Consider the following 20,279-nt stretch of genomic DNA (forward strand, 5'->3'; position numbering starts at 1 on the left):
AGTGAATATTTGTTAAATGAATGCCCTTTTCCATCTAAATGAGATACTGTTTTAAAAGTTTGTGTGCGTTGTAGCTCTCTGCAATTTCTTACTGGGAAAATAGTGACAGTTTTCTTTTTTATTCTAAACAATTGTATCCAAGTTACCTTGTCCCTAATTTTTCTGTTTTTTATTACATATGAAAAGATTAAAACCTTGTAGGAACTGAGGATTTCTACATAATGAAAAAGCACCTCAGCTTTTTGTAGTTTGTGTAGCATTGTCATGGGCACCTGTAGTCTCAGCTACTTGGGAGGCTGAGGCAAGAGGATCACTTGAACCCAAGAGTTTGAGGTTGCTTTGAGCTAAGATGCCATGACACTCTACCCAGGGTGACCAAATGAGACTCTATCTCAAAAAAAAAAAAATCAGTTTTAAAAATTACTTTGTTGCTATCTATGTTTAGTTTTTATATAGAAATCAACTTTTTTCAGCTAATAAGATTGATAAGTGCATAAGTTTTTATAGAAAAATAGCCATCTCCATTTATAGAATTATGGTTTATTAGTTGCTCATTCAGTGTCCATGTGAAGATTCAGAAATCAGTTCTACAAATTGAGGAAACTGGAAAAAGCCATTTAAACTCATTTTTTTGATCTGGAGAGTCAAAGACCTATCTTTTTTAGGTCACTGTGGGTATATGGGGCAATAAAGGTTATGCCATGGGAAATTGAGGAGAACTGAATCTTAGAAGACTGCTTGGGTGTGGTATTAGAGGATAGTCTAGCTATTTTAACAGAAAGGCCCTAAAACATACAAATAAAAATGTTTGGAGCTTAGCAGGTAAACAGGCCACACAGTTATTCAGGGGTCCAGGTTGATGGGGGATTTGCCATCTTCACCATGAAGCTTAAACGATCATCTGGGTTGACTTCATTGCAGTGAGGTGGAAGGGGCAATGAACTTGGAGGAGAAGGTGTGGGAAGTTTTCGTGCACTGGGCCTAGAAATGATGACCTCTACTTTCATTCATCATCCTCAGTTACACCTAACTTTAAGGGAGGTAGGGAATGTGGTTTGCCTGCGAGTTGAGGAAAAACTGGAGAACAAAGATTTTGGAGAGTAGCTACCTGTCTCTGCCATAGAATTGTTAGATGGTCCACTGTAGACAGACTGTAAATAAATGTCTGCTTTAGTTCTATCATTGAGTTGAATCTTTGGGACTTGGCATGTTGTGGATATGCCTAAAGTTTCTTATTCTACTAAAAGTATGATATAATCTATGTTATTACAGAAGAAGGAGAAGGGAGGATTCTGCCATTGCAGTGTTCATGAGCCCAGGCATTATAATAGATGCTTTACATATATGATATCATTTCATCTTCACAGTGACCTAGAAGAAAGTTGTTTGTGTCATGATTATCTAGATGAAAACATGAGTTTTGATGGTTTTTGTCAGTTTCCTTAAGTGGTAGAAATGCTTTCTGAATTTTGTAAATTGATCAGTTGACAGGAAGAAATGTATGATTTTATCTTCTCTTTTGGGGTTATTGTTCAGTTTGACTTTGAAGGATCTCTTTCTCCAGTCATCGCTCCCAAAAAAGCAAGGCCTTCTGAGACTGGATCTGATGATGTAAGCATTATTATTTCTTGCTAATATAAATTAATTTATGGATACTCATACTATTCTTTAATTTCTGTGGTATTCCTGTCAGTTTGCTTATATTTCCAAGACCTTTTGCTTTATTTCTTTTAAAACCCAAGAAGTTATTTGAAAAAGTAGGATCTGTTGTTTTCTTTGGTCACTTACTCACTTTTGTCTTTAATGATAATGTAGAAATTACTGTAAACCTTTGTTTTGCTGCATGATTTAACTTTGGGTTTACAGATGTCTTATTATCAACTGATCACCTGAAATGGTAAGAATTTACCTTTTTATACAGTGTTTCCCTAATTTATTTGTTCTCAAATATATCAGATTCCATGGGTATTAACCCCACCCCCCGGGGTATATTCTTAAGTGGTCCAGAAATCTTTTTAATTGAGGTATAATTTACATAAGTGAAATTCTCACATCTTAATTTACAGTTTGACCATTTTTGACATAATGCACACTTATGTAACTCACTCTGTCAGTACTCTGAACATTTCCATAACTGTATAAAGTTCCCTTGTACCATTTTAAATCAGGTTTAATCCCCTCCTCAAGCAACCAGTGATGTGAATTCTATTGCTATGTGTTCTAGAACTTGATATAAGTGAAATAATATAGTATATAATTGTTGGTATAAGACTTATTTAGTTCAACATGATGTTTTTGAGGTGCATCCATGTTATTATAGGTATCAATATTTTGTGCCATTTTATTGCTGAGTATTATAAATATACCATAGTTTGTTTATTCATTCTTCTGCTGGTAGAGGTCTAGGCTATTTCCATTTTTTGAGTCTTGTGAATAAAGCTGCTACCAATGTGCAGTAACAAATCTTTGTGGACATAAATTTTCATTTCTTTTAGATAAATACCTACTTAGTGACATTGTTGGGTCATCGCTGTCTCCCAAACTGCTTGTACTGAATTATACTCTGACCAGTAGTGTATGAGAGTCCCTCTCATTTTTGGCAGTGTTTGCTGTTGTCAGGCTTTTTCATTTTGACTGTTTGCATGTATGTGAAGTCGTTTCCGTGAATGGTTATAATTTGCCTTTCCTTGATGTCTAATGTGTTAAGCACTCTTGCATGTGCTCCTTAGCTTCTTATCTATCATTTTATGAAGTTTGTATTCAAGTCTTTTACCTATTTTTTAATTGGATTTTTAAGTTCTTATTTTCTCTTAGTGTGTGGCTTAACAGTGTCTTTTGATGAACAACTTTTTACTTTAGTTCTCTAATTTATTGGTGTTTTCTTTTATGGTTCTTTCTGTATCTTGACTAAAAATTCAGTTAGACTAACATACTGTATTAAACCTTATTCAAATATCTGTACATTCCAAGATCTAGAAATAGCATAAGCCACATTCTCTGAATACAATACAATAAATCACAAGGAGAAACTAAAATAGACCTAGCACTAGGAAAGTGTAGTGCAATCAGTCTGCTACCAGTCATAGCATCTTACAAACATGGAAAGATAAAATATACTAACTGAATACAGGTAGACATTCCCTCTTACCGAAACACAAATCAGGGTAGAGGCCACTAAACCTGCCCATCTACGCTTTTTTGACATCATAAAGTGTAGCCAGCCTGAAATAGTCTTTAAATTTTCTGTCTCAAAGTTTCTTCCCTAAAAGGGCATGACTAGATTATTTTTCAAATGGTTTTTGAAAGTGGCTTGTCTTAGTATTAGTCATTGGCATCTGGAAATTGTTTGCTATTTTATAGTTGTTCCCTTTATTTTAGTAATGTGATTTCTTTGTTCATATTCTTAGATTGATTTCATGTGAAAATGGAGCTTGAATTGTTCTAAGTGAATCTGATTTTCTTTTATTAATGATGACATTATAAGGAAATATTTTTTCAAAAATTAATATCCTTATTCTTCTTAGGACTGGGAATATTTACTGAATTCAGATTACCACCAGAATGTTGAGTCTCATCTGTTGAGCAGATCTTTATGTTTGGGTTCTTCGGAAGTTTCGCAGATGAAGGATGAAGATTTTTCACAGAACCTCAGTCTGGATTCTTCTACGCTCCTCTTTCCTCATATACCTGCAATTTTTTTTGTTCTTCACCTTGTCTATGAGGAGCTTAAATTGAATACTCTAATGGGAGAAGGAATTTGTTCACTTGTTGACCTTCTTGTTCAGCTGGCAAGGTAAATAGTGTTTGTAGATTAGAAACTGCCAGGAGATAGCTGGGTGTAGTGGTGGGCACCTGTAGTCGCAGCTACTAGGAGGCTGAGGCAAGAGAATTGTTTGAGCCCCAGAGTTGGAGGTTGCTATGAGCTATGATGTTACAGCACTCTAACGAGGGTGGCAAAGTGTGACTGTGTCTCAAAAAAAAAAAAAAAAAAAAGAAAGAAACTGCCAGAAGATACTTAGGTGAGTGTGTTCTGTGATACCACATAGCAGTGATTTTTCAACTGGTATGCTGTAGGAGGATCTTAGGTATGCCATGAAAATTCTTAAATGATCATTAATTAAATTATTTTTTAAAGAAGTTCAAAGCATAGTAAGTATATTCTTTTTTTTTTTTAACTCTTTTTTTTGATCAACATAATTTAAGTGCACCATGGAAGTTTAACTATAGGTTCAAGTGTGTTGGGAGATGAAAAAGTTTGAAAAACACTGCCATATAGGAACCTTGTAAATACGTTTCTGAAATTCACATTCTCAGAAAACTAGAGCATTTTCTGTAAACCATAAAATTGTTTGAAGATACCTGTTTATGCAAGCTCCTGTGGGTCATGCTGGGAGTTTTAAGTTTTGTCCTATGATGAGTGGAAGGTCATAAAAAATGGTGATTCATTTTGACAAGATGACTGGCTACACCGTGGTGGCCAAATTCTGTAATAATATCTACATTCAAGTAGTGCTTTATAGTTTAAAAAAACCATAGTGTACATATAAAGTATCATAGTAGGTATTCTGATCCCTGTTTTAGTGTTGTGAGAACTTGCACACATTTATTTCCTAGAGCATGAGTGTTGTCTGCTAGTTGTGGACTGTTTGTTTCGCTTTCCTTGTTGCAAGCTGTGGTGGTTCCTATCTTTCAGGCACTCATAGTGGGTCCACAATAAGATAGCTCTAATAAGATGTTTCAAAAGTTTTTTTAGCACCTTGTGTTTGGCTCTGAATTCCAAGGGTCATACTTATGTGCTGTTGAAGCCTTTGTGACTCTTAGGAATAAAGAAGTTGTATTTGGATTAAAATATCAACCTCTTGAATTGAGATTATAGCACATTTTTGAGTTTCTGTGATCTTCATTGAGATTCTTACATTCTTTCCTGAGACAGGTAGTTTTAATTAATGTTAAATTTTACTTATGAGATCATTCCTATTATGGAAATACTTTTGTAAGTAAATAATTTCCAAACCCTAATCATGGCTTTCTTAAAGTAATAATATTTGTATAATATTTTCCATTTTATAAGGTATTTTTCACCATCTATTATTTAATCTTAACTTCAGAATAAGTTTTTTTTTTTTGAGACAGAGTCTCGCTTTGTCCTCGGTAGAGTGCTGTGGCATCACAGCTCACAGCAACCTCAAACTCTTGGGCTTAAGCAATTCTCTTGCCTCAGACTCCCACGTAGCTGGGACTACAACACCCAGCTATTTTTTTTTTTTTGGTTGTAGTTGTCATTGTTGTTTGGCAGGCCCGGGCTGGGTTCAAACCCGCTAGCTCCGGTATATGTGACTGGTGCCCTAGTGGCTGAGCTATAGGCGCTGAGCCAGCATCAGAGTAATTAGTGTTTTCCCCATTTTCTAGGTTCATGGAGGTCACTTGCTGAAGTTCACTCAGCTAATAAATAACATAGCACAAGTGTCCTTGTGATAAAAGGATTTTTTTTTTCTTCTGGGTAGATGCCCAGCAATGGGATTGCAGGATCAAAAGGGAGGTCTAGCTTGAGTTCTTTCAGTGTTCTCCACATTGCCTTCCAAAAAGGTTATATTAGTTTGCAGTCTCACCAACAGTGTAAAAGTGTTCCCTTCTCTCTACATCCATGCCAGCATCTGCAGTTTTGAGACTTTGTGATAAGGGCCATTCTCACTGGGGTTAGATGATATAATATCTCAGGGTGGTTTTGATTTGCATTTCTCTAATTATTAGGGATGAGCATTTTTTCATGTTTGTTAGCCATTCATCTGTCTTCTTTAGACAAGGTTCTTTTCATCTCTCTTCCCTAGTGATCTAAGGGATTGTTGGCTTTTTTTATGTTCATTAATTTGAGTTCTCTGTAGATCCTAGTTATCAAGCTTTTGTCTGAGTCAAAATATGTAAATATCCTTTCCCAATGTGTAAGTTGTTTCTTTGCTTTGGTTGTTGTCGCCTTAGCTGTACAGAAGTTTTTCAGTTTTATTAAGTCCCATTTGTTTATTTTTGTTCTTGTAGGGGAGGGAGGGGAAGGGTGGAGAGGTCAAGGGATGTGGTGCACTCTTGGGGCAGGACACAAATATGCTTATCTAACAAAAGCAATCAATGTAACCTATTTCTGTGTACCCACAATGAATCCCCAACAATGTAAATAAGTAAATAAATAAACAACATAGCAGGAACTAGACCACAGTGCTATTTCTCTAGTTTTACCTCCACAAAATTTAGTTAGCAAAAAGAGATTGGGCTGCTTTTGTCACTGGGTATTTTCAAGTCCAGAAATGAAATAAAGAGATGCTAGATTTGATTATCTTTCACATAAGTAAGTTTGTTTAAATTGAAAATTGTATTGATGGATCCTTTTAACTGCATGGGAGTGGGGGTGCGTGGGTGTTATAAACTGTCTTTTTCTATGCTGTCATTGTTTTAGGGACTTGAAATTGGGACCTTATGTAGATCATTACTATAGAGACTACCCAACACTTGTCAGAACAACGGGACAAGTGTGCACAATTGATCAAGGTAGGTGTTTGTATCATTTAAGATTTTCTGAACAGTATAGTGATATTTACTTCTATCTCTTTCAGTGAATAGCATAGGATATATTTCTTGCCATCATCCTCTAAGTCAGGGGCATTGTCTTTCTAGTAGGTAGATTTTAGTTTGTAGTGTTTATTTTCTGACTTAAAATAAGTAAGCGGTAACTTCTTTAGTATAGAGGAAAAATTTTGCCCATCCTTAAGGTTCTGACTTGCAAAAGCTTAGAGAAAGCTTTTGGTGCCAAGAATGCTTTAATCTAGGCATGTGTTGCCACTAGCCTTGTCAATTAAATTTAATTAAACTAAAAAATTCATTTCCTTAGTGTGCTAGCCACATCTCAGGTGCTCAAAAGCCACAGGGGTCTGGTGGTTACTATATAGGATGGCACAGATACAGAACATTTCTATTACCACTATACTGTGTTAAGACTCTGAGGCGCCGGCCCCATATACCGAGGGTGGCGGGTTCAAAGCCGGCCCCGGCCAAACTGCAACCAAAAAATAGCCGGGCGTTGTGGCGGGTGCCTGTAGTCCCAGCTACTCGGGAGGCTGAGGCAAGAGAATCGCTTAAGCCCAGGAGTTGGAGGTTGCTGTGAACTGTGTGAGGCCACGGCACTCTACCGAGGGCCATAAAGTGAGACTCTGTCTCTACAAAAAAAAAAAAAAGACTCTGAGGTAAAGGGATTCAAAGTTGGGGTCAGTTGTTAGAACTGAACTGAACTGTGGGCGGCACCTGTGGCTCAGTGAGTAGGGCGCCGGCCCCATATGCCGAGGGTGGCGGGTTCAAACCCAGACCCGGCCAAACTGCAACAAAAAATAGCCGGGCATTGTGGCGGGCGCCTGTAGTCCCAGCTGCTCGGGAGGCTGAGGCAAGAGAATCGCGTAAGCCCAAGAGTTAGAGGTTGCTGTGGGCCGTGTGACACCAGGGCACTCTACCCGAGGGCGGTACAGTGAGACTCTGTCTCTACAAAAAAAAAAAAAAGAACTGAACTGAACTGAATTCTCAGTATCTCTTCTGTTTTTTCACCTTTAGGGTTAGGGCAGAAAATTTTGGTTAGATTCTTTATGTGCTTTGGGCACAAGAATTTGCTTAGATTTCCATCCAGGTCAGTATAAAATAGAAGTCATTTAAATTGTACATATAATAATATATGTAGTTAGTTATTTACTGTGGCAGAAAACATGAAGCATTTTGAAGTCTAAGGAAAAATGTTATTCCGATCGTTTTGACATAGGTACTGTTGATCATCTTCCTTTTAGGACAAAACAGTATTGTCTTAATGTATTCTTGTATCTTTATAAACATTTATTTAATTTTAAAGGCCAAACGGGTTTTATGCACCATCCACCATTTTTTACTTCTGAGCCGCCTAGTATTTATCAGTGGATGAGTTCTTGTCTTAAGGGAGATGGAATGCCACCTTATCCTTACCTCCCTGGAATCTGTGAAAGAAGCAGACTCATTGTCTTGGTATGTATTTGGGGGGGGTTACATAATCTTGTTTAAATTTTTTTCTTTTTCCTTTTAAATGTAATTAAAAATTATCGTATGTAGGCTTGGTGCCCATAGCACAGTGTTTACGGTACCAGCCACATGCACTGAGGCGGGTGGGTTCGAACCTGGTCCAGGTCAGCTAAACAGCAATGACAACTGCAACAGAAAAATAGCTGGACCTTGTGGCAGGCGCCTGTGGCTCCAGCTTCTTGGGAAGCTAAGGCAAGAGAATCGCTTAAGCCTAAGAGTTTGAGGTTGTTGTGAGCTGGGATACTAAGCACTCTACCAAGGGCGACATTGTTAGACTCTGTCACACACACAAAAAAAAATTAGCATAGGTAAAATTAATTTTTTTCTTAAAATAACTTGTGGAAGATATAAGGAAAATTGTTTTCTTTTTATGTGCATTTCAGCACATGTGTGGATTGACGTGATCACCATCTTAGTTAGGATATAGAGCATTTACATCACCCCTCAAAGATTTCCCTCATTGTTTTGAGAGTCACCCAGATTGTTACCTGTATCAGTAGTTCATATGTTCTATTGCTGGGTAGTAGTTCTAAGGGACTGTAACAAACTGGCCAACAAAATGGAGGTGGGCCGGATGTGGTAATCTTAGGATTCTGGGAGGCTGAGGCGGGTGGATTGCTTGAGCTCACAGATTTGAGACTAGCCTGAACAAGAGCGAGACCCTGTCTCTAAAAATAGCTGGGCATTGAGATGGGTACCTATAGTCCCAGCTACTTGGGAGGGTGAGGCAGGAGAATCACTTGAGCCCAAGAGTTTGAGGTTGCTGTGAGCTATATATATCTTCTTTGAAAAAAATGTCTATTCAAGTCCTTAGCATTTTTTTATTTATTTTTTTTGAGATAGTTTGCAGTTGTCACCCTCGGTAGAGTGCCATAGCATCATAGCTCACAGCCTCCACCTCTTTAAGGGCTCAAACGGTTCTCTTGCCTTAGTTTTTCTGTTTTTAGTAGAGAAGGGGTCTTGTTTTTGCTCAGGCTGGCCTCAAACTCGTGAGCTCTAGCAGTCTACCTGCCTGGACCTCCCATAGTGCTGGGATTACAGGCGTGAGCCACCGTGCCGGGCCCCTTTGCCTATTTTTGAATTGTGTTGCTTTTTCATTGTTGAGCTATAGGAGTTTATATACTCTAGATATTAGTTTCTCTCTCTCTCTTTTTTTTTTTGAGACAGAGTCTCACTCTGTTGCTCTGGGAAGAGAGGGCCATAGTGTCATGGTTCACAGCAACCTCAGACTCCTGGGCTCAATTGATCTTTTTGCCTCAGCCTCCCAAATAGCTGGGACTTACCATAAGACAAAGCATTCCCGTTCCTTTACCTGAGAGAAATGGAAATGTACCTACACAAAAAACTGAATGTGAGTGTTTAGAGCAACTTTGGTCATAATAGCCATAAGCTGGAAACAACCCAGATGTCTATCGGTTTTTGAGTAGATTAACTTTGTTTTGTCTGTATAGTGGAATACTGCTCACTAGTAAAAAGTAAATAGGACAGACAAAATTATAGGGCAGGAAAACAGATGAGTTGTTTCCAGTGCTGGGTAAGAGGAGGGGATTGACTGCAAAGGACATAAGGGAACTTTTGGTGTGATGAAAGTATTCTGTATGGTGTGAGAGTGTTAGTGTTTAGGTGATAATGTTTCTCAAAACTCATGCATCTGTATCTTTCTATATTATGGTTATTTTCTAATGATACCTTATTAGTTTAAAAAATAATCTGTTAATTTTCTCCTTTTGCAGAGTATAGCACTCTATATACTTGGTGATGAGAGCTCTGTTTCTGATGATGCCTCACAATATTTGTCCAGAATAACTACAGGTAATGTGTCATGGTGTAACGTTAGGCCTCCCACAGTACATTTTTATAAATGTTAATATCAGAGTTGAAATAAGAAAATTAAAATTTTCGTAAGTGTTTTAGAAGCCATGTCTCACCTCTTTAGTACTATTCTAATCTGTAGTCTAGAACTGATTTTCAGATACCAAGTGTATTTAAAATCTCGTGTATCATTTCAGTGTGGCTAAAAGGACTATTTTAGCCTCAAGGAAATTATTACACTTTTCAGCCTGCCACATTATAGCTTATTTTATTATTTTTTTATTTTTTAGGAGTTGTTAATGAATTCTGATATCCAAATGTCATGTAGTATGTTTTTTTTAACTAGAATGACTATCAGAATAAGGTTTCATTTTGTTGCCTTTAGCCCCCCAGAAGTCACAAACAGAACAAGAAGAAAACAGGTGACTTTTATTCAGATTGTGCTTTTACATTAAAAATTTAAAACAATCATATGTTTTACTGTTGTGTTTAATAACTTAAGTTTTTTATTCTCTTATAGTTTCAGTCATTCTACATCAGTTTCTAGCCTGGCTGAAAGATTAGTTGTCTGGATGACTAGTGTAGGTAAGAGCTTCTTTATTACCTTCTAAGTAGGCCCTGTTTCCTCTAGACTAGCTAGAACTGGGAGGCATGGGGAAAGAGGGGCTCTGGCTTTTTGAAGAGGCCTCACAGGCTTGTGAGTATGGTTCATTAAGCCATCTTCCTTCTCTTAACAATCTCACAATTTCCATATAATAATATTTGGGATACCAGCTTTTTATCTCTCGGTGCATATGATGTCTTTATTTGCCCTTCATCTCGGACCAGCTGAGGCTGTGGCTATGTAAACTGGTCTCAGAATTGAGAACTGTAATCGCTACACATGATGTGAAGACATTGTGCTACTGAGATATCAGAGATGGGTATTTCTAGCAAAGTCCTAAAAGTAATTGTATAAACACTTCAGGGCATACTTTTGAAAGATAAAGGCTGGGGAGTTCAGGCACCGTAAACAAGTAGCTGGGAAGAGGAAAGAGAAGAAGTGACGTCGTATATTCTCTGTTCCCAAATCCTGTGCTCCTAAGGTTTTACGTTAAGTAAAATAACAAAAGAATTTTTTTCAAAAATACAAAACTGAAAAAATTAAAAATTACTGATACAAAGATACGAATTCATATAGAGTAGTATGTTTAAAAAGTAAGGCTTTATAAAAATTAGTAATGTTTTAGTGACTATTATAGGCTGTTTCTGAGTTCTTATCTAAAGCATGTTCTAAATGAAGTTCTTCACAATTCTTTTTTACATGCTGCTTTGAAAATGACAGTAACTATCATATACTTACAGGATATCTATGCTGAAAAATATTGGACGAGTTCTATTTGTATATCACATAAAATTTAGTGTTATTCTCGTAAGGAAACATTTTTTGCCTCGATCAACTTTTAATATTATAAATAATTCATTATAATGTAAAATATAGAAATTCCTTATAGGAAAAATAAATTTTAGTTAACCTGAGTATTCAAAGATATGTTATACATGTGCAAAGATTGTGTAAAATGTATATGTTTAGTTTGGAGAGTAATACTAACGTGAATATTGGTGTATAGGGCACCCACCCTTAAAAATAAAACATTACTGGTATAGTGGATGGCCCTTGTATATCTGCTCTTGGATTGTCCCTTTCTCCTACATATCTCCTCCTTAGATTTGTCATTGTCCCGATTATCCGCTGACATTAAGTAAACATCTATCTCATAAGATGCTGTATGTAACCACTCTCTCACCTACATTTTGTGTTATCCCCCCCCCCTTTTCTTCATAGTTTTACATCTTTATATGATGCTTAGTTTTGGACGTTTTTGAATTTTATATAGGTTTATAAATATGTGTTCTTCTGTCTTATTTCCTTCACTCAACTTATTTATTTATTTATTTATTTTTTTTTTTTTTGAGATAAGGTCTTGCCACAGTGGCATAGCTCACTGCAACCTCAAACTCCTGGGCCCAAGTGATCCTCTTGCCTCAGCCTCCCAAGTAGCTGGGACTACAAGCACCTGCCACAATGCCTGGTTTTTTTGTTTGTTTGTTTTTTGTTTTAGAGATGGGGTCTTGCTTTTGCCCAGGCTGTTCTCAAACTCCTGAGCTCAGAGGCTTCTTCTGTCATGGCCTCCCAGAGTGCTGAAATTGCTGGCATGAGCCTTCGCGCCAGGCCTAAGTAGGCCTTTTGTACTAATCCCTGATGTCAATACATTAGTCTCGTAATGAGATGAATAAGATGAATTTTTTTCTTATCAGATAGATGTTTACTAACTTATGTCAGCGGATAATCGGGACAATGACAAATCTAAAATAAAATTTTTCTCTCTTCGTTTCACTCTAAGGGTTCACTTTAAGAGATCTGGAAACTCTTCCCTTTGGAGTTGCTCTTCCTATCAGAGATGCAATTTATCACTGTCGTGAGCAGCCTGCTTCAGACTGGCCAGAAGCTGTCTGCCTCTTGATTGGACGTCAGGATCTTTCCAAGCAGGCCTTCGAAGGAAACTTACCCAAAGGCAAATCTGTGAGTATCAACAGAAAATTCAAAGTTGCCTGATGTGGACCTGTGCGTGCAGTAGTTTTCTTGGGGATCTGATCCTCCAGCAGTGTCAGTCCAGCACATCTCTTTTAATCTGCAGCCAAATAATGAGTATTAATTGAATTAGGTTTGATCTATTAAACAGAAACGCAACCTTTCTTTTGCTAATATGGTTATCTGTCCTTCCCTGCATAAAGAAAAGTTTTTAGCACTTAAATCTCTTTTGTTACAATGGGAAAGAGTAGTTTAACAGCATTCGAACTAAAACATTAATCTGTATTAAAACATCATTTTAAAGTAATTTGATCTCAATTCAATTAGGTTATTTGAGGCTACATTTTATACCTAATCCCAGCTAAATTCAATTCATGAGCTACTTGAGTCTATATTCTCTAGCCAACTCAACTATTAGAATATAGTTTCTTTTAAAATTAAATGTTCCATAGTTATGAACCAAAATGAAGTTTTACAAACTAAGATTGGTGAGTAGGTTGTCCCCACCCCACCCAAATGTTTAAAAACTTTTAACATTTCAACTAAGAATTAAATAGCTTTTGTTAAAGAAGTAAAACTCTTTTTGAGAGAAAACGAAGAGATTTTTATGCAGTTCCCATCTGTGTTGCAGTCAGATTGAATTATTTAGACTGGGGAAACCCCTTTTAAAAAGCACATGCTGAACTTATGAGGACAGTATAATAATCAGGAATTTACCCACTCACTTTTTTGCTGCAATTCAATCCCTTTCCATCTTAAGAAATTTTATTTGGAAGATATTTAGAAAAAAGATAAACACTAAACATGATCCATTCTATTTAAAGTAATAAAATGAGAAAGTATTTTATTGCCCTGTTTTCCCCAGCCCATAGCATATATTCTTCTGGTTTTTTTCTTTCTGCTTCTATTTATCAACAGATAAATATTTAAACGATATTTAAATTAGTGTGGATTCTTTAATAATAGTGATGGTATTTATGTTCTCGTGTAGTAATTTGTTTCTTTTTTTAAATGATTAAGATGCTGAAATTTAACAGTGTATTCAGGATATTTTTCAGTGATTTTAGCCTTTTGACTATTGTCCTAAATTTAGACTTTTCACCTCAGTTCAATATGGAATGTTTCCTATTAGGCAATATAATACTTTTTAAAGGGTTTATGTGTTAGGGTCCAGTACACACTGGGACCCCAGCCTATTGTGCACACACTTCCTCTGTACAGGTATGATGTATTAGCCTGTGCATATCGCCTGTGTCAATAAGTGTATGTTGAGTGCTTTCTAGATTACTATTATAACAAAGTCTGTTACTCAGGTGCTCTCATCAGATGTTCCTTCAGGAACAGAAACTGAAGAGGAGGATGATGGCATGAATGACATGAATCACGAGGTTATGTCATTGATATGGAGTGAAGATTTAAGGGTGCAGGATGTGCGAAGGCTTCTTCAGAGTGCGCAGCCTGTTCGTGTCAACGTAGTGCAGTATCCAGAACTCAGTGACCACGAATTCATTGAAGAAAAAGAAAACAGGTAAAGGGCGACCCTGTTCATTATCTTTTGTCAGACTTATTTTTTAACATTTGGAACTTGTTTATATATGTTCTTCCTTCAATTTTTTAGCATTTTACACTCAAAAAGATTAAAAACATACTTGAAAATTAAAATATATCATGTGTTTTAAGTTTTCTTTCAACCTGACCAAACCATACATGGTTTCAAAATATTCTTGGCTTTTGAGGACATAATCATTTTATTTTGGACCTTCATTCTTTTGAAATACATATAGCAGTAATACTGTTCAGAAGAAGTGAAGTTACGTTATGAATTTACAAACAAAGCAGAACACTAGACTCATTCTTCTGTGTCTTGATCAGAAGTAGATTTTGAGGGTTTTTTTTCTGACAGTTTTTGTTTGTTTTTTTAGACAATACTATATAAACCTTTCTCCTACCACTCCCTACCACATGATAACCAGAATCCCATGCCTCTCATATTCCTAAGCTATTGCTGTGGGACACTTCAACTTCTGCTTTAAAATTCTTCCCTGTCCTTTTATGTGCCCTGCCTCTGTCATCTGTCATTCCTCTGCCACGGTTTTCTACTTGTTACTTTTTCTTGTGTTGCTGCTTCAAGGAAAAGGGCCCCCCACACTTAGCCACAAGCTGCAAAATGTCTGTTAGTCATAATTACCTTTTACTGTTTCTTCTCCATATGTACTCAGGTATGTCACCCCTAAGTGAGTTGGGTGTAGGGCATATCTATACCATACTATGGGATAGGATATCCCATAGATGCCATTTTAACATTGAATGTGCTTCATGTTTTTTGTTAATTAATATTGGTCATGTAAATTCTAGCTATCATGTAAATGAAATTAATTATGTGTTTCCCCTTGAGAGACCACGAAGTTCATTCACCTCTAATATAGAGCTGCCTTCTCTTGTGTATAGATAGGCCACAGAGGTGGCAGTTCTTATGTGTTGGGAAAATACTGGATAGGATAATCTCACTCTTACTGAAGACAGCTAGACTGAAATTATCAGCAATAACAAACCCCCAAGTGTAGTGTATTTACCTTTGAGAAGATTAGCATCAATCAGAATGTAATTTTTTTTTTTTTTTTTTTTTTTTTGAGACAGAGCCTCAAGCTGTCGCCCTGGGTAGAGTGCCGTGGCATCATAGTTCACAGCAACCCCCAACTCCTGGGCTTAAGCAGTTCTCTTGCCTCAGCCTCCCCAGTAGCTGGGACTACCGGTGCCCGCCACAACACCCAGCTATTTTTTGGTTGTAGTTGTCGTTGTTTGGCAGGCTGGGGCTGAATTTGAACCCTCCAGCTCTGGTGTATGTGGCTGGTGCCTTAGCTGCTTGAGCTATGGGCACTGAGCCATCAGAATATAATTTTAAATTTCTTTTTTTAAATATCTAGGAGGAGTTGGCTTGCTGGTTTTCTTTCAAAGCAAATATAAAACAAAACAAAGGAAATATGTCTGTCTCTTAGAGCCTCTAATAGGAGCATGAGTATGAAAACAGTCACCTTTGGGTGCTTCACCCACATCTTTGTGTGAATTTACTTTGAGGTGACTTAATCTTACACAGTATGCCTCCTTTAAAATCCAAGGCATTATGTATATATTGAGATGCATAAAAACCAAGAAATATAATATCTGCATGGACTGAAATGAAGCCCTCCCAGCAACATGGATAAGCCAGGCAGGTTGAAATGTGCATGGGGTATCAGGAAGGATATTGTCAGCTGTGATTCCAGTCTGTTTCAAAACTTTCATAGGGATCCCTGTACCTACCTACAGATTACATTTGTGTTTTGCCTTAACATTTTCACATGTTGGTTTTTATTCTAATTACAGATTACTCCAGTTGTGTCAGCGAACTATGGCCCTTCCTGTGGGACGAGGAATGTTTACTTTGTTTTCATACCATCCTGTTCCAACAGAGCCATTGCCTATTCCTAAACTGAATCTGACTGGTACGTTAAATTCTGGCCTCAATGAGAAAGGAAAGTGATTAGGTACATGTTAAATGGAGTTGTTTGAATTATTTTAGTTACAAACCAAAGAAATGTCCCCCTATCCTCAAGAATTTTAAATATTGTTAATAGCTGCTACAGTTGTTATCAAAGCTCACAGAACAAATCAAACTAAACATTGAGAGAAGCATAATATAGCTCATTACTAATTTTTCCTTTTTATTGAAATAATTTTAAGATATAAAAAGTCACTTAGAAAAATTCAGAAAGATATATATATATATATATATTTTCATTTTCTTTCCTTTATTTGGGGGGTGGGAGTTATGATCTCTTCTGTCACGCTGGGTAGAGTGCTGTGGCGTCATCATAGCTTAGCTTTCCTCTTGCCTCAGCCTCCCAAGTAGCTAGGATTACAAGTGCACACCACCACACCTGGCCAGCTGTTCTCTTTTTAGTAGGCTCAGGGTCTCGCTCTTACTCAAGCTGGTCTCAAACTCCTCAGCTTAAGCAATCTACTTGTCTCGGACATCCAGAATGCTAGGATTATAGGCGTGAGTCACTGTGCATAGCCCGGACAGATATTATTGACAATGATACTATTGAATTTTAAATCTTGAAGTATAATATGTAAAAACATATAGTCTTAAAATATTTTATGTCATATTTATATGTGGTCATTGTCCAAAAACAAAATATACTAAGCAAAAAAATAAGTTGTCACATATAGTAGGCCCTTTTTTTGCATCACTACTGTTACTAATCTGCTTTAGAAATTGTTTTAAAAGTTTATTCTGTAGCGAGCATCCTTCCATATCTAGCACATATTTATATGTATAGTTATTTTTATGTATATAAATATGTATTACATACATATTTTTAATCTCTTTTTACTTCAGGGTATTTCATTAAGTTGATATGCTGTAGTTTATAGAAATAATCTGGTGTTGCAAATACAGTTTTTGATAATATAAACATTGGTGGGGTGTACTTAGCCTAAATCCTTAGAAGTAGACCCCCCTGGACAACAAGATGACTGGTTTTAAGGTTTGGATTTAATATGTCAAATTGCCTTTCTGGTTAATTGCATGAGTTTTTACTTCTGTTAGCTATAACTGTGCCCATTTTCCCATATATATATATATTTTTTTTCTTTCTTCTTCTGATATATACACACACACACCCACACACATATATGTATGTATATTTATTGAGACAGTCTCACTCTTACCCTGAGGTTGAGTGTCGTGGCATCATTATAGCTCATAGCAACCTGAAACTCTTGGGCTCAAGCGATCAAAAAAAAATAATTAAGACAAATATATTTTTGTGCTTTGTTCTTTGTTATGTTTGTATATATATGCTACAAATAAGATACTATGTATCTATTTAAAATTTATTTTACATAACTTTTAAGAACCCTTTTAAAACCATGTTTTTAAAGCTCCAATGAACTGGATAACCTTATGCAGTAACTAGTATTTGCTTTAAATATTTATCCATGACTTGGGCTAAGACAGATGATTCAAAATAGATTCTGACATGATTGCAAGAGGGACTTTACCTAACAATTGCAATCAGTGTAACCTGGCTTATTGTACCTTCAATGAATCCCCAACAATAAAAAAAACAACAAAAAACCAAAATAGATTCTGTATTTGCCTATTTACAATGTCAGTCAAAACCAAAAGAGTCAAGAAAGATAGAACATATAGCATCATGAATATTCAATTTACATCACTCTTAAACAAATTTACCATAAAATTAAATTTAGTGAATGCTCTTTTGAAGCTCAGTGGGTGATTCAAGTCTATGAAAAGATGCTTTTTCATAGCTGTCTTTAACTGCAATTTGGCATTTTAAACAATAGCATATAATTAGCTATCTGTTTATAGATGGAGAGACTTAGACATGTGTATTATAGATAAGAGATTGAGCAGATTTATAAATATCATTGACTTTTTATTTTTTGTTTAATTAAATAATTTTTTTTTTTTCTTTTTGAGACAGAGTCTCACTATGTTGCCCAGGCTAGAGTGCCATGGTGTCAGCCTAGCTCACAACAACCACAAACTGCTGGGCTTAAGCCGCAGTTTGCCTCAGCCTCCTGAGTCGTTTGGACTACAGATACCCACCACAGTGCCCTATAATTTTTTATATTTTTTCTATATAAATAATTAATTTTTCTATATTTTAAGTAGAGACGAGGTCTTGCTCTTGCTCAGGCTGGTCTTAAACTCTTGAGATCAAGGGATCCACCTATCTTGGCCTCCCAGAGTCCTAGGATTACAGGCATGAGCCACAGCACCTGGTCTGATTAGCTCCTTTTAACATGTCACTTAGTGTCCAGAGGAAAATAAAGGATAGACTATTTGAAATTAACATCATTATTATCATCATCAGTTAGGTGTTGGACTTTATTATTTATACAGCTTAACTGTGATATTTATTTTGGTTTCTAAGAAAGATTTCAATGCAGTGAGTTTCCTAATCTATATAAAGTTAAATTGGTATTAGTTATCTCAATATATAACCCCACTGCATTTTATCAAAAATGGCATGAACTATTTTTAAACAATCAAGGGTGTTTCCATCTTACATTCAGTTTGACTCACATGTATAAAAGTTTAAGTGGTCATAGAGACCTGGCATCATTTTAGGTATGTATGGGGTTAAGAATTTTGAATGTAGAAAAGGTAATCTTGTTCTTAAAGATTTAACAATTTTGGTTTTGTGAATTTTTATTCTCTCCATGTTAAATTTCTTTTGGCTGGACAGGGCGTGCCCCTCCTCGGAACACAACAGTTGACCTTAATAGTGGAAATATCGATGTGCCTCCCAACATGACAAGTTGGGCCAGCTTCCATAATGGTGTGGCTGCTGGCCTGAAGATAGCCCCTGCCTCCCAGATCGATTCGGCGTGGATTGTTTACAATAAGCCCAAGCATGCCGAGTTAGCCAATGAGTATGCTGGCTTTCTTATGGCCTTGGGTCTGAATGGGCACCTTACAAAGCTGGCTACTCTCAATATCCATGACTACTTGACCAAGGTGAGAACTTGTCTGTTATTGCAGTAGCTCCTAATTCCTCTTCTCATACCTCTAAATCAATTTGTTCAAATGCAGGCGGGTAATCTTTCTAAAGTGTAAATCAGAATATATCATTTCCCTGGTCAAAATCACTTAATGATCTTCTGTTGCTTTTAATGTCCATTCTAAGAGCCTGTGTGATCCTCCCTACTTCTCCAGCTTTTCTTTGTGCCACTCTTCCCCTTGCTCCCAACACTCCAGCCTTATGTGTAGGCTGTTTTAGCTTCCTGTTAAACCACATCCTTCTACTTCACAGTCATTATTGTGTCAGGAAGCTTTTTATTTATCATACATAACATATGTTCATATGCCTGCCAGGTGCAGTGGCTCACACCTAGCATTCTGGGGGCCTAAGGCAGGTGGATTGCCTGAGCTTAGGAGTTCAAGACAAGCCTGAGCAAGAGCAAGATCCTGTCTCTAAAAATATACAGGCGTTGTGGTGGAAGGCTGAGGCAAGAGAATCACTTGAGCCCAAGAGTTTGAGGTTGCTGTGAGCTATGAAGCACTCTACCAAGGGTGACAAAGTGAGACACTGCCTCAAAAAAAAAAAAAAAAATACACCATACAATTCGGTGATTTAAAATGTACAGTTTTGTGTGTTTTATTATATTAGTGTAGTATATTCACAGAGTTGTACACCTACCACCACTGTCAATTTTAGGACCCATATAGAAACTTTATACTCATTAGCAGTCACTACCCATTCTTCTCTTCCCCTCCAGCCCCTCCTTAGTCCCTCGCAACTACTGATCTACTTTCTGTCTCTATGGATTTGCCTATTCTGGACTGTTCAGATATGTGGAATCTTAGAATGTTGGTTTGTTGTGACTAGCGTCTTTCACTTAACATAATTTTCAGGGTTCATACATGTTGTATTACGTATCAGCACCTCATTCCTGTTTATTGCTGAATAAATACTTCATTGTACAAATGTATCATATTTATATATTTATCAGTTGATGGATGTTTTCACTTTTTGGCTATTATGAATGATGCTACTATGAATATTTGTGTGCATATTTTCATGTGGATATATGTTTTCATTTCTCTTGGGTACATACTTAGGTGTGGATTTACTGGGACATATGATAACTTTACAGTTTTTGAAAAACCATTTCCAGAATGGCTGCATCATTTCACAACCTGATCAGCAAACACAAGGGTTCCAGTAATTCCATATTCTTACTGTCACCTGTTTGTTATATTATGTCTCTCTAGTTATCCCAGCACAATTCTTTGAAAAAG

The 20,279-nt window shown here is 36.7% G+C and overlaps 1 protein-coding gene across 2 annotated transcripts in view; it reads left to right on the plus strand.

The window, feature by feature from the left end:
• Positions 1–20,279, plus strand: part of ANAPC1 (anaphase promoting complex subunit 1) — a 104,845-nt gene that overhangs the window by 40,481 nt on the left and 44,085 nt on the right. Inside the window, exons 18-28 of one of the 2 annotated variants that reach the window (XM_053587093.1) lie at positions 1,537–1,611; positions 3,525–3,793; positions 6,446–6,537; positions 7,877–8,025; positions 9,813–9,891; positions 10,277–10,313; positions 10,412–10,476; positions 12,276–12,454; positions 13,765–13,991; positions 15,827–15,945; positions 18,724–18,995. In XM_053587093.1, the coding sequence (XP_053443068.1) occupies positions 1,537–1,611; positions 3,525–3,793; positions 6,446–6,537; positions 7,877–8,025; positions 9,813–9,891; positions 10,277–10,313; positions 10,412–10,476; positions 12,276–12,454; positions 13,765–13,991; positions 15,827–15,945; positions 18,724–18,995 (1,563 nt within the window). The remainder of the gene's footprint in view (positions 1–1,536; positions 1,612–3,524; positions 3,794–6,445; positions 6,538–7,876; positions 8,026–9,812; positions 9,892–10,276; positions 10,314–10,411; positions 10,477–12,275; positions 12,455–13,764; positions 13,992–15,826; positions 15,946–18,723; positions 18,996–20,279) is intronic. The other variant, XM_053587094.1, reaches the window with a different exon arrangement.

The sequence above is a fragment of the Nycticebus coucang genome, chromosome 4 (genome assembly GCF_027406575.1).
Source record: "Nycticebus coucang isolate mNycCou1 chromosome 4, mNycCou1.pri, whole genome shotgun sequence".
NCBI lineage: Eukaryota > Metazoa > Chordata > Mammalia > Primates > Lorisidae > Nycticebus > Nycticebus coucang.